The sequence below is a fragment of the Salvelinus fontinalis genome, chromosome 18, assembly GCF_029448725.1.
Source record: "Salvelinus fontinalis isolate EN_2023a chromosome 18, ASM2944872v1, whole genome shotgun sequence".
Lineage (NCBI taxonomy): Eukaryota > Metazoa > Chordata > Actinopteri > Salmoniformes > Salmonidae > Salvelinus > Salvelinus fontinalis.
The window spans coordinates 51,485,075-51,500,116 of record NC_074682.1 but is presented as its reverse complement, the minus strand read 5'-3'; the positions used below and the strand labels follow the sequence as shown (position 1 = coordinate 51,500,116).

Below are 15,042 nucleotides of genomic sequence, written 5' to 3'. Positions count from 1 at the left end.
TTTTTCCACATTTTGTTACGTTACAGCCTTATTCTAAAATGGATTAAATAGTATTTTTTAGCTCATCAATCTACACACAATGTCCCATAATGACAAAGCAAAAACAGGTTTTCAAAAATGTATAAATAAATAAAAACTGAAATATCACATTTACATAAGTATTCAGACTCTTTACTCTGTACTTTGTTGAAGCACCTTTCGGAGTGATTACAGCCTTCTTGGGTATGATTAAAGTCTTCTTGGGTATGACGATACAGCTTGGCACACCTGTATTTGGGGAGTTTCTACCATTCTTCTCTGTTGGATGGGGAGTGTCACTGCACAGCTATTTTCAGGTCTCTCCAGAGATGTTCAATCGGGTTCAGGTCTGGGCTCTGGCTCGGCCACTCAAGGACATTCAGAGACTTGTCCCGAAGTCTCTCCTGCGTTGTCTTGGCTATACGCTTATGGTCGTTGTCCTGTTGGAAGGTGAACCTTCGCCCCAGTTTGAGGTCCCGAGCTATCTGGAGCAGGTTTTCATCAAGCTCTCTTTACTTTGCTCCATTCATCTTTACCTTGATCCTGACTAGTCTCCCAGTCCCTACCGCTGAAAAACATCCCCACAGCAAGATACTTCACCGTAGGGATGGTGCCAGGTTTCCTCCAGGTCAAAGAGTTCAATCTTGGTTTCTTGTTTCCTTAAGGTGACTTTTGGCTAACTCCAAGCGAGCTGTCATGTGCCTTTTACTGAGGAATGGCTTCGGTCTGGCAACTCTAGCATAAAGGCCTGATTGGTGGAGTGCTGCTGAACTCTGGAGCTCTGTCAGAGTGACCATCGGGTTCTTGGTCACCTCCCTGACCAAGGCCCTTCTACCCGGATTGCTCAGTTTGGTAGGGTGGCCAACTCTAGGAAGAGTCTTGGTGGTTCCAAACTTTTTCCATTTAAGAATGATGGAGGCCACTGTTCTTGGGGACCTTCAATGCTGCAGAAATGTTTTGGTACCCTTCCCCAGATCTTTGCCTCGACACAATCCTGTCTCGGAGCTCTACGGAACTATTCCTTCAATCTCATAGCTTGGTTTTTGCTCTGACACGCACTGTCAACTGTGGGACCTTATATAGACAGGTGTGTGCCTTTCCAAATCATTTCCAATCAATAGAATTTACCACAGGTGGACTCTGATCAAGTTGTAAAAACGTATCAAGGATGATCAATGGAAACAGGATGCACCTGAGTCTCATAGCAAAGGGTCTGAGTTCTTTTTTTGTTATTTGCAAAATATCTAAAAAACTTTTTTCGCTTTGACTTTATGGAGTATTGTATGTAGATTGATGTGGGGGGAAATTATGTATTCAATTTCAGAATAAGGCTGTAAAGTAACAAAATGTGGAAAAGTCAAGGGGTTTCCGAAGGCGCTGTATGCTGCGATGGTGCAACGGCAATGCAATCATTTAAGATTTAAAGGTACTTTATTCCCCATTTAACAGTTTTCAACTCCCTTTGAATTGGCAATTATCATACAGTATTTATATTGTTTTTACAATTTTGTTCTCATTTCTCTCTGGTTTCTACTTTCATTCACCAATAACCAGTGTCACATTCTGTCATCCAGATTGCTCAAGACATCTTATTTCCCCATCTCTGACTAATGTAATTATACCCTTTTGCTGCACCTTTTTTTTTTTCACCCGTTTATCTTGATTATAAATGCCAGTTCATCTACTTTTCTGTCTCGTGATGATTTCATGAAGGGAGTCTTGCTGCTCGGGACCATTGCAAAAGCGCTTACTCAACGTCTGACGTGGGAGAGGTAGGCAAACTTCTGACTAAATGAACAAGGGGGAAACATTGTCTGTTAGCAGGTTTTTGTTCCAACCCAACACTAAAACATCTGAATGTGTTCAAATGATCCGACTGCTCATGCGATTCAATCCAGAGTAGTTAGTGTGTTTTTGTTTTGTTTTGTTTTTTTAAATCTTTATTTTAACAGGGAAAACAGACTGAGACCTGGATCTCTTTTACGGCTGTGCCCTGTGTAAACATGTTGACATGTACAGTTTTAGACATACAGACAAGAACATTTCAAAACATACACAATTCAACAGAAACAATCACAGACAACATCATATTGATCCTCCATAAACATTTTAAAATGGGCAAGGGACACCAGAGTGTCTAACTTAAGTTGGATCTGCAGTTTGTTCCATAAATAAGGTGCAAAGGAACTGAAGGCAGTCCTACCCAACTCTGTGGAGACCGCAGGAGTCTCTAATGTAATCCACATCTGTGATCTGGTTTTAAAATTAGTACATCTTGTGGAAATTAATGATGATATATATGGAGGTAGTTTTAAAAGAAGTGCTTTATAAATAAACAAGAGAGCATGTTGCTCTCGCCTCACAGATAGAGAGACCCAACCCACATGTTGATATAGGATACAGTGATGAGTTCTGTAACTATCACCCGTGATAAACCTGAGTGCACAATGGTAAATAGCATCCAGTGGTTTTAATGTGTTTGCCGATGCATGCATATAGATAATATCACCATAATCTAAAACGGACATAAAAGTAGCCTGCACAATTATTTTTCTATTTACAGAGGACAGACAAGCCCTGGTTCTGTAAAGGAATCCTATCTTGAATTTGAGCTTTTTTCCCAATTCAGTAACATGTTTTTTAAAAGAAAGCCTATCATCTAACCATACCCCTAAGTATTTATATTCAGAGACCTTATTGATTTGAGTACCATCCAAGCTAGTGATTACAAACGTGTTTCTAACTGAGAGTTTAGACCTAGAAAAAAACATGACATTTGTTTTCTTAGCGTTTAAAACAAGTTTAAGCTGTAAAAGAGACCCCTGTAGTATCCTAAAATCAGACTCCAACTGCATTAAAGCTTGGTCCGCTGTTGGAGCAATAGAGTACATCACTGTGTCATCTGCATATAAATGGAATTTACAATATCTGACATCATCACCAATGTTGTTTATATAAAGTGAGAACAATAGTGGGCCAATTATTGAACCCTGAGGGATCCCTTTAAGTAACTGTAAGGGGTTAGACTTGACCCCATCGACCATGACGGCTTGAGTTCTATCTTTAAGATAGTCATAAAACCATCGGCAGGCATCAGTGCCCAGTCCTATAGATGACAGCTTACTCAAAAGGATAGCATGGTCTACAGTGTCAAAAGCTTTTGACAAATCTACAAACAACGCAGCACAGTGCTTTCTATCGTCTAAGGCATTTGCAATATCATTTACAACAAGCATAGTGGCCGATGTGGTACTGTGTTTAGATCTAAAACCAGATTCATTGGTACTAAGAATACTGTTAGCAGAAAGAAAAGATTGTAACTGTTTGTTGACTATAGATTCTAGAATCTTTACCAGACAAGGGAGCCTAGAGATGGGTCGATAGTTATCCAAATCACTACCGTCACCTCCCTTATGTAATGGCAGAACAAAGGCTGCTTTCCACACCTTAGGGATATTTCCTGTGCTTAATGTTAGATTAAAAATGTGTGTTACTGAACCAGCAAAAATAGGTGCAGCACACTTAAGTAAGTACGGGTCTAAATTGTCAGCGCCTAAGGATTTCTTAGTATCAATGGCACACAGGGCAATTAGAACCTCTGCTTCAGTTATTTTCTGGAAACTAAAAACAGGGTTAGCATTTTTCAGAGTAACGGTTGAAAAGCAAGACGAAGAATCAACTAACTGGCCAGTACCACAAAGTCCACTTTTCCTTTCAAATAAAAAACCAGCAGAGATGAAATGCTTATTAAAAGCATCACAAATATCATTTTTTTCAGTTAGAATACAGAAGTCTGAGATAATTTGCTTAGGAAGAGAAACAGCAGAATTCCCCCGTTTCAGTGAATTAACGGTTTTCCAGAATTTTGCAGGATCTCCTGCAGAATCTGTCATAGCATTAAGGAAGTAATTTGATTTTGCCTTTTTGACAGCTGCAGTACATTTATTTCTCAATTGCCTAAAAAACAGCCAATCAGCTGGAGTACCTGTTTTCCTCGCCAAGGCCCAGGCCCGATTCTTTTGCAGGAAAAGACCTGACAATTCAGGAGAGAACCAAGAACTGGTTCGGTTTCTTACTCTGTGATTCTTAAGCGGGGCATGTTTATCAGACATAGAGGTAACAATAGAAGAGAAAAAAGCAAGGGCTAAAACCGGGTCCAGAAAGCAGCAAGTGGATAAAAGCTCAGAGTGATATAAGTTGACAGAGGTTGATATGGACACAGAAACATTTAAGCAGCATTTAACATAAATCGCAATACCACCACCTCTACCAACTCTATCAGTTCTATAAATATTGTATCCAATCAACTGAACATCTGAATCTCGCACAGAATCACACAGCCACGATTCAGATACAATCAGAACGTCAACATTTGATTGTGAGACCAAAATTTCAATAAAGTCCAACTTTTGGATCAGGCTTCTAGCATTCAAATGAATTATTCCAATACCATTGCTACGGGAATTCAAATCAGATGGAGTATCCAAGGTAGCACCTGAAGCTGCACTGGATGAGCAATAAACCATTTTCGAGCTATTAACAGAGCTCAATTTTATGGGGACAAGATTACTACTAACAATACCTCTCTGCATGTGAGTAGTATTCGCAATACGGTGATTGGACAATAATCTAGGAATTGCAGAAAGGTTGTTAACTGTAGTTTGTTCCATATTTGCAATTGAGGAACTAATTAATGAAACTGGGAGAGGAGCATTGAACATAGTCTGACTAACTAGTGCTGGGCTGGAATAAAAACCTGTGTACACGGCTCTCCAGGACCAGGCTCTTGGCCATCCCCCCTGTTCTTGACCTGCAGCTCTGGTCACGCCTCCCCCATCCACGCCCTCCTTGCCTGGGCCCTCATGGACGAGTTCTGCGGCGGCCCCAGCTGCCTGACTTCCACCCTGCCCTCCACCCCACGGCTACAGCGCCCCAGGTGGGCCATGTATCTCTGAGCGTGGGCACCGCGGTGCCAGGTGCGTAGCTGGGAGTCATGTTTCTGGTGGGCGAACAGCTCTGTCTCGTCCAGGTGAGGCTTGAGGTGCACGCCCTGCGCACACTCCTGCCAGTGGAAGAGGAAGAGCTGCCGGGTGCTCTTCCTCTGGCCCCAGCGCGTGGCGGTTCTCAGAGCTGTTATGCCCTCGGCGTCCTCCAGTTGGTGTGGGGCACTGCGCACCAGTAGCTCCTGGATGGACTGCAACTGGCCCTGGGCGGCTGCCGCGTGACAGGCCCCGCGCCCCAGGGGAGTCTGGCCCTTAACATTGGCCCCTACAAAGATAACAGGGTCAAGTTCGTTAGGCAGACAGAAAGAAAACGGACTGAAACAAGGAGAGACTGGCTTGACTTTTGCTTTCTTCTGCCAAACGTTTTCCGAATTAACATGACCAAATTAACATGACCGAATTAACATGACACAGATATTGCCAGCGTACCGGAAAAACTCTGTATCTACATAAAGTTACATCTTCAGGAATTAAAAATAATAAATTGTTTGAAATAATAAACCGTTCGACACAGCAGGCATGTGTCCATGGTGGGTCTTTCAGCAAGTCTGGTAAAGAAATGCAGTATTGCTATTAGGTGATGATGGTTTTTTACCTTTATTTAACGAAGCAAGTCAGTTAAGAACAAATTCTTATTTACAATGACGGCCTACCCCGGCCAAACCCCTAACCTGGATGACGCTGGGCCAATTGTGCCCCGCCCTATGGGACTCCCAATCACGGCCAGTTGTGATACAGCCTGGAATCAAACCAGGGTCTGTAGTGACATTTCTAGCACTAAGATGCAGTGCCTTACACCGCTGCACCACTCGGAAGCCTCTTTTTTTTTTTACTATGATCAATAATGACCTGAGCCATAGAGAGTCTCTGTGTATGACTGCTGTTGACTATTCTAGGTTTTTCTTTCATGCCACATCACCTTGAATACATCCTAAGTAGCTGCAGCTATCACAAGCTCAGCCCATCCATCATAAGGCCAGATCATCAGGGTGTCAGTATTTCCAGGGATGATGTCATTATAGTTAATAGTGGTGTCATCACATAGGTTGGGTGGAGAGAGTACACATTAGGTCTGGTCAGAGAAGCACATCATTAGATAATTAGTCTGAATGGAAAACGCCCTCAAAAAAAATGTTCACCATGATGGGCCTGTCACAGCTAGCCTACGTTTGAGATTTATAAGGGACGTGATTCTAACTTAATTGAACCCAATAAAAATCAATGGATACATATCTAATCAATTAATCAACAAAAACTCCCCATTTCTCATTAAAATATGTCAACAGTTAAACCAGCAAGTGAGATGAAAGGTATTTATTTTACCATTATCCAGGTAGCATACTCTCTGGAAGTCTGTGGGAACCCCAACCACTAATTCCATGGCATTTTTTAGCTCTCTGATTCTCATATTGTGATGGCAGTCGGGAACAACGAACATCTCTCCCGTTTCACGCAGCCTGGCACCAAGACTGAACTTGACTTTCTTCGACTGGTCACGGTAAACTGCACTTTTGGGTCTCGGTACACTCTTCAAGTCAATGTCGCGGTAAATCATTGTGCTTTGTGTCTCGGTACCTGAAGTGAAATCCTCTTCGTTGAGGTGTTAAACTATGCCATTTGATTGCTCATAGAAACGCAATCAATATTTTTTGCAGATTGCAAAGGGTTTATAATTCGAAAATAATTATTTAATGAATTCTCTTCAGTTTGGAATGTTGTCTATTACTGTTGCTATAGTGATATACGTTAGAGTCCTATTGTTGCGCTTTCGGTTCATGTGCGACAATTACATACACACAGTTGAACAAATCTAATGTTACTTAGTATCAGTTTAGTTATATTGACTTGGAAATACCTGGTATATTATGGTCAGAAGGTAGGCGCACTTTTTTAATGGATTTGCGACAGCAGTCCCAGTTTAAATTCTGTACAACTTATTTCTGACTTTGTAACGTGATTGGCTCAGCAATCGCATTTGAAATAGGCTATATAGTCAGTGGTGTAGTGGTGATTTTTAGGTGAGGGAGCGCAACAGTTTGATCTCATACTTTTCTCAGCGTTACCGACCAGTGGTTTTGAGCCACACCTACTGAATAAAAAAAAAAATAATAATCTATAATATTTTTTGGTGTCACATATAAGTTTGCAAACAATGTAAAAAAAATAATATATATATATTGAGTTAATAAAGCCGCATACAAACATGGCCTCTTTTTGCTTTCTTGAGTAAGGCAGCTCCAAAATGCAGGTGTTTCAGCCTAGCTCAGTGCTTTCTGTGGTGGTGGGGCAGCCAGCGGAAAATACAGAATGTAGGGGTTGGTAATGTTCTCCAGTTGCTCCGTGATTGGCTCAGTGTTTTGTCACTCATGGGAACAATACGTCACCACGAAATCTTTTTATTTATTTACCTAGGCAAGTCCGTTAAGAACAAATTCTTATCTACAATTACGGCCTAGGAACAGTGGGTTAACTGCCTTGTTCAGGGGCAGAACGACAGATTTTTAACATGTCATTTTGGGGATTCGATCTAGCAACATTTCAGTTACTGGCCCAATGGTCTAACCCAGGGGTGTCAAACATACGGCCCGCGGGCCGGAACCGGCCCCCAAGGAGGTTCGATCAGGCCCGCAGGATAATTTGAAAGTGGAAAAAATGCATAAAAGACATGGAATTAATATTTTTAATTCGCTGCAATTCATGGGTTATCCGCTAAGGGGCGCACTCTTTCCATCAGAGTAGAAGACAAGCCGCATCACTGAGACAGACTGAAAACAGCAGACGGTATCAATGCGCCATCTGCTGCTTGTTACGACGTTGTTAATACCTTGGTCTCTACCTCTCCGCCACACCCTCATTAGCCAAAATGTCGTTATCCAAACGGAGAAAAGTAGATAAGGAGTGTAGAATTTTCAAAGAAAAATGGACCACGTCCTATTTATTTACAGAGATGCACGGAAAACCTTCGTGCTTGGTGTGTTTGCAACAAGTTTCGGTATTGAAGGAATATAATATTCGACGCCACTACGAGACTCATCACAGCGAAAAATATGACGGCTTGCAAGGACAACTGAGAAGAGATAAGATTAACGAATTGCTGGCGGGTCTGAGGAAACAGCAGTCAACTTTCATCCAGAGCCGAGAAGTCAGTGAAGCAGCGGTAAAAGCCAGCTACCTAATTGCTAGCGAAATAGCATTAGCATCGAAGCCGTATTCCGACGGTGACTTTGTTAAACGATGCATGATGAAGGCGGCTGAACTTGTATGTCCCGAGAAGCGACAAGCTTTTGCCAATATTAGCCTGACGAGGAATACTATAGCAGAGAGGATTTCGGAACTATCGGCAGATTTAGACAGTCAATTGAAACAGAGAGTCAAGTCATTTATTGCATTTTCCGTGGCAATTGACGAGTGCACTGACATCACAGACGTGGCCCAACTGGCCATATTTATTCGAGGAGTTGATGAGACATTGACTGTTACTGAAGAGTTTCTTGAGTTGGTGCCAATGATGGACACCACAACAGCCGAGGACATTTTCGGCTCTGTCGTTGCTGCATTGGACAGAGTTGGAGTGGACTGGTCCCGCGCTGTCAGCCTGGCTACAGACGGCGCGCCATCCATGGTCGGAAAGAAAGCAGGTGTCGCGACAAAGTTCAAAGACAAAGTACAAGCCCTTAATGGAGGAGATCGTTTCTGGACATTTCACTGTATTTTGCACCAGGAGGCATTGTGTTGCAAGTCGCTGAAAATGGACCACGTCATGGAGGTGGTTGTTCGCACTGTAAATTTCATCCGGTCCAGAGGTCTGAACCATCGTCAGTTTGACAAACTTCTCAGCGACAGCAACATTACCCACAGCCTGCCATACGACACTGAAGTGAGATGGTTAAGCCGAGGCGCTGTGCTGAGGCATTTCTTTGATCTACGAGAGGAAATCGGACAGTTCATGGAGAAAAAAGGAAAACCGGTGTTGGAATTACAATCTCAGGAATGGCTACGGGACCTTGCATTCTTGGTTGATATTACTGAACACTTGAACAATCTGAACAAAATGTTGCAAGGCCGCAAAAAAGTTGTCACACAGTTTTCTGACAACATTCATGCATTTAAGTTGAAGCTGACTTTGTGGGAGATGCAACTGGCAAATGGCAACCCTGCTCATTTCCCCTGTCTGAGAGATGTGTGTGTGACCAGACCTGATGCGGACATGAAACGGTACAAAGACAAAATTGCAGGACTACTGCGGGAGTTTGAGAAACGTTTTCAGGTATTTGGTGAACTTGAGACAGAATTTTCAGTTTTTCGCTTACCTTTCACAGTTAAAGCTTCTGATCTGCCGGTCGAAATTCAGCTAGAGATAATTGATTTGCAGTGTGATGCAGATTTGAAGGGCAAATTTGCCTCTGTAGGTCTGGACAGATTTTATCAGTATCTACTACCAGGGTACCCCAAATTAACAGCTCTGGCTGCTAAAATTTTGTGCATGTTTGGGACAACCTACCTTTGTGAACAAATTTTCTCAGTGATGAATATCAATAAAACAAAAATGCGTTCAAGGCTCACAAACAAGCACTTAAATGACATTCTGAAAGTGACAGCTAGTCAGGACATGACACCTGGTGTTGATGCACTTGTACAGGCCAAAAGATGCCAAGTTTCAGGAACAAATACAAGTCCAGACTAGACTAACACCTTTAAAATGCTGCCTTAGATACTGTTTGCATTGAAAGAATACAGCTCTGTGAAGATGAATCCTTACTGTGGTGATTTAAAAAATGTGCACTTTAATGTTAGTCAGCAGCTTCAAAACAAAAGTTGTGTGATGGAATTCTACTGTTCATACAACTCCATAAATTTTCAGTATGTATTGTATGTGTATGTATGTTTCATGTATGAAGTTTACAGATTTACAGGACAGGCGAACACTTTCTTCATTACACATTTAAAATCACTCTCCTTAGTTTGTAAGGTGTACGCAGGGATTACATTTAGATTTTATATGCGTATGTGTAAGTGGTTTAAAAATTCCTTTCTTTAAAAGTCTCATTTAATCTTAAAGTGCATTACTATATTTTTCAGTACCAATTAAAGTTTTGTGCCTTTGTACAATCAGTGGGATCAGTTGCAATGCATATTTGTGAATGATAAAAGTAAATTGCACATTTGTCTAAGGAAATATGAGGTGTTTCATGAAATGTTTTGTAAAAGGATAGTTCATTAAATTTCAATATTTTCCTAATGTTCTTGTGCTTCTTTACACCAAAACAAAGGAAAGACATGATATTTTGGTTATTTATAGCAGAGTATGGTATAATTTTAATGGTCCGGCCCACTTGACATCTCCCTAGGCCGTATGTGGCCCACGATGCGAAATGAGTTTGACACCCCTGGTCTAACCACTAGGCTACCTGCCTAGGGGCTCGGCTACCTACCTAGGGGCTAAGCTACCTGCCTAGTGGCTAGGCTACCTGCCTAGTGGCTAGGCTACCTACCTAGTTGCCTCGTGGCTAGGCTACCTGCCTAGTTGCCGAGTGGCTAGGCTAGCTGCCTAGTGGCTAGAGCTAGAACATTCAAGCCCCTTTGGGTGCTGCCATAGATTTACAGTAGAAGTGCCCTTCCAAGAAGGCTGAAGGTCATTGGCCACAGATAAAATTACGTCAAATCACGTTTTTTCTACCTTAGCTTTGATTGGACTGATCATGTCAACATCATACTTTCAAAATCTTAGCAAGCAAGCTAGACAAGCAGTCGTCATCATGAATCACGTTAACAATCTACTGGCAAATCCTTTTCCATCCTTATCATATGAAGAGAAATTAGAGATAAAACGTCTCTGTGCTCATTTGCCATAAATATTACACAACAAAGCGGAACTCACAAATTCAACTATGAGTGGTTTGGAAGGAAGCAGTGGCTAACTGCAAGCATCTCAAAGTAATCACTATTTGCTTCCTTTGCCTGCTATTCAGTGGAGAGGGTGTGTGGTCCAAGTCTGGGTTTAAGGACTTAAAACATCTGTCTGAAAGGGTATCAAAATTGAATTGTGCATCACATATAGACAATACTATTAAACTCGGACTCCTGGGGAAATCAAACGTTTTGGCTCAGCTAGACACCTTATATATACGAGCCATCGACCTTTACAGCAAACAAATGGAAGAAAGTAGGTACGTGCTTGACAGAATTATAGCATGCATTAAATAGTGTGGCAATTGTGAGATACACTGCAGGGCCTGTTTTTACAACTGTTCTGACTTGGTGGTCTATGTGATCTAAGTGCCCCACACACCAAAGTAATAAGGTTGATATATATACTGAACACAAATATAAAACGCAACATGCAACAACTTAATTTTTTTTGCTAAGTTACAGTTCATATAAGGGAATCAGTCAATTGAAATAAATTCATTAGGCCCTAATCTATGGATTTCACATGACTGGGCAGGGGCGCAGCCATGGGTGGGTCTGGGAGGGCATAGGCCCACCAACTTGGGAGCCAGGCCGACCCACTAGGGAGCCAGACCCAGCCAATCAGAATTAGTTTTTCCCCACAAAAAGGCTTTATTACAAAGATAAATACTCTTCAACCCCTCTGACGATCACGCAGGTAAAGAAGCCGGATGTGGAGGTCCTGGGTTGGCGTGGTGACACGTCTGCGGATGTGAGGCCGCAGACAACATATGGTAGAGAAATGAACATGAAATGAACAGCTCTGGTTGACATTCCTGCATGGCAATTGCACGCTCCCTCAAAACTTGAGACATCTGTGGCATTCTGTTGTGTGACAAAACTGGATTAATTATCTTGAGAAAGGATAAAATGCTCACTAACAGGGATGTAAATAAAAATGTGCACAATATTTGAGAGAAATAAGCTTTTTGTGCGTATGAAACATTTCTGGAATCTTTTATTTCAGCTCATAAAACATGAGACCAGCACTTCACATGTGTTTATATTTTTGTTCAGTGTAGTAGTCTGTCGATAGTATTCAGAACACAGATTTTACTGACTATATTTCACCGCTTCACTTTACGTTTTAAACTTCAAGTATCACACAAATACGTTAAAAAAATGCAAGTAACAATTCTTCTTCATGGAAAATCACCTAGCTGAGTTTTATATTAATCAAAAATTTGTGTTGCAGGTGTTCTGAACCTTTGTGACAATGATATGAATCTCATTTGCACAATTCATTTGTTGGTTATACAAGGTAGTTTGGAGTCAGGCTACACATTACAAATGTCTTGATTTTTCTGATTTAAATTATACATTTAATTACATAAAACAAAAAATAACAATACATAAAACATATTTTAAAAGAAACCATCGAATATTACAAAGGTTGTGAATTGCCAAGTTAATTTCATAAAATGCATATATATTAACAGTTCTACCATAAAAAAACAAGATGGGGAAAATTGCTGACAGATGAGATGCATTAGGTAGTCTACAGCAGTGAACATTTCCATAAAATGGAAGACAGACTTGAGATGCACGCCACACCGCAATCAGTTTAGGATTTCAAGTCGTGTCTATGGTCAAAAATGGGTTGCCATGTGAACAGGTGAAAAAAAAAAGAGATTAAAAAGACTACAAAAGTGACTTGGTGACAGCTCCCGTTATATCCACACTCATGTCTCTACAGAAAACCCTAAATCTGGCCTTGGATCCCCTGGCTATATAGGTTAAGCTATACAACTCTCGCCAATGTTCGGAAGTTATTTATTCTCCAACATACTTATTTCACTACTAATGAGATTTAATAGTCAGAGCGTCTTGGAACACAACCATTCCTATACTGTACAATTGATTGTGGTCAGTGCAGTGGTCTGACTGACCGAAAAGCCAAAATGGGATTGGAATCCACAATGCTGAAGTGGATTTACATTTTTTTAAATGTATTTAACCTTTATTTAACTAGCCAAGTCAGTTAAGAAGGGTTGGGGGGTTGAGGGGGGGCACACAATGCAAATAGTCAGGGTAGCCATTTGATTACCTGTTCAGGAGTCTTATGGCTTGGGGGTAAAAACTGTTGAGAAGCCATTGTGTCCTAGACTTGGCACTTCGGTACCGCTTGCCATGCGGTAGTAGAGGCACCAGTGCGTGGCGGTTCTCAGAGCTGTCATGCCCTCGGCATCCTCCAGTTGGTGTGGGGCACCGCGCACCAGTAGCTCCTGGATGGACTGCAACTGGCCCTGGGCGGCTGCCGCGTGACAGGCCCCGCGCCCCAGGGGAGTCTGGCCCTTAACATTGGCCCCTACAAAGATAACAGGGTCAAGTTCGTTAGGCAGACAGAAAGAAAACGGACTGAAACAAGGAGAGACTGGCTTGACTTTTGCTTTCTTCTGCCAAACGTTTTCCGAATTAACATGACCAAATTAACATGACCGAATTAACATGACACAGATATTGCCAGCGTACCGGAAAAACTCTGTATCTACATAAAGTTACATCTTCAGGAATTAAAAATAATAAATTGTTTGAAATAATAAACCGTTCGACACAGCAGGCATGTGTCCATGGTGGGTCTTTCAGCAAGTCTGGTAAAGAAATGCAGTATTGCTATTAGGTGATGATGGTTTTTTACCTTTATTTAACGAAGCAAGTCAGTTAAGAACAAATTCTTATTTACAATGACGGCCTACCCCGGCCAAACCCCTAACCCGGATGACGCTGGGCCAATTGTGCCCCGCCCTATGGGACTCCCAATCACGGCCAGTTGTGATACAGCCTGGAATCAAACCAGGGTCTGTAGTGACATTTCTAGCACTAAGATGCAGTGCCTTAGACCGCTGCACCACTCGGAAGCCTATTTTTTTTCTACTATGATCAATAATGACCTGAGCCATAGAGAGTCTCTGTGTATGACTGCTGTAGACTATTCTAGGTTTTTCTTTCATGCCACATCACCTTGAATACATCCCCAGTAGCTGCAGCTATCACAAGCTCAGCCCATCCATCATAAGGCCAGATCATCAGGGTGTCAGTATTTCCAGGGATGATGTCATTATAGTTAATAGTGGTGTCATCACATAGGTTGGGAGGAGAGAGTACACATTAGGTCTGGTCAGAGAAGCACATCATTAGATAATTAGTCTGAATGGAAAACGCCCTCAAAAAAATGTTCACCATGATGGGCCTGTCACAGCTAGCCTACGTTTGAGATTTATAAGGGACATGATTCTAACTTAATTGAACCCAATTAAAATCAATGGATACATATCTAATCAATTAATCAACAAAAACTCCCAATTTCTCATTAAAATATGTCAAGAGTTAAACCAGCAAGTGAGATGAAAGGTATTTATTTTACCATTATCCAGGTAGCATACTCTCTGGAAGTCTGTGGGAACCCCAACCACTAATTCCATGGCGTTTTTTAGCTCTCTGATTCTCATATTGTGATGGCAGTCGGGAACAACGAACATCTCTCCCGTTTCACGCAGCCTGGCACCAAGACTGAACTTGACTTTCTTCGACTGGTCACGGTAAACTGCACTTTTGGGTCTCGGTACACTCTTCAAGTCGATGTCGCGGTAAATCATTGTACTTTTGGGTCTCGGTACCTGAAGTGAAATCCTCTTCGTTGAGGTGTTAAACTATGCCATTTGATTGCTCATAGAAACGCAATCAATATTTTTTGCAGATTGCAAAGGGTTTATAATTCGAAAATAATAATTTAAGGAATTCTCTTCAGTTTGGAATGTTGTCTATTACTGTTGCTATAGTGATATACGTTAGAGTCCTATTGTTGCGCTTTCGGTTCATGTGCGACATTTACATACACACAGTTGAACAAATCTAATGTTACTTAGTATCAGTTTAGTTATATTGACTTGGAAATACCTGGTATATTATGGTCAGAAGGTAGGCGCACTTTTTTTAATGGATTTGCGACAGCAGTCCCAGTTTAAATTCTGTCCAACTTATTTCTGACTTTGTAACGTGATTGGCTCAGCAATCACATTTGAAATAGGCTATATAGTCAGTGGTGTAGTGGTGATTTTTAGGTGAGGGAGCG

At 41.6% G+C, this 15,042-nt stretch overlaps 1 protein-coding gene across 1 annotated transcript; it reads right to left on the bottom strand.

Annotated features, from left to right (window-relative positions):
• Window positions 1-3,682: 3,682 nt before the first annotated feature.
• Window positions 3,683-6,576, bottom strand: LOC129816050 (uncharacterized). Its single transcript, XM_055870231.1, has 2 exons — window positions 6,345-6,576; window positions 3,683-5,286 (listed from the first exon to the last, which is right to left on the bottom strand). Exons 1-2 carry the CDS (start codon window positions 6,574-6,576, stop codon window positions 4,841-4,843), a joined length of 678 nt encoding a protein of 225 aa, XP_055726206.1. The 3' UTR covers window positions 3,683-4,840.
• Window positions 6,577-15,042: the final 8,466 nt, after the last annotated feature.

Excerpts from the sequence above, each read along its gene's own strand:
- LOC129816050 (XM_055870231.1), bottom strand. The coding sequence starts at position 6,576 with ATGATTTACCGCGACATTGACTTGAAGAGTGTACCGAGACCCAAAAGT. Across the intron at positions 5,287-6,344 it reads AGTATGCTACCTGGATAATG|GGGCCAATGTTAAGGGCCAG; the intron begins GTAAAATAAATA and ends TTATCTTTGTAG.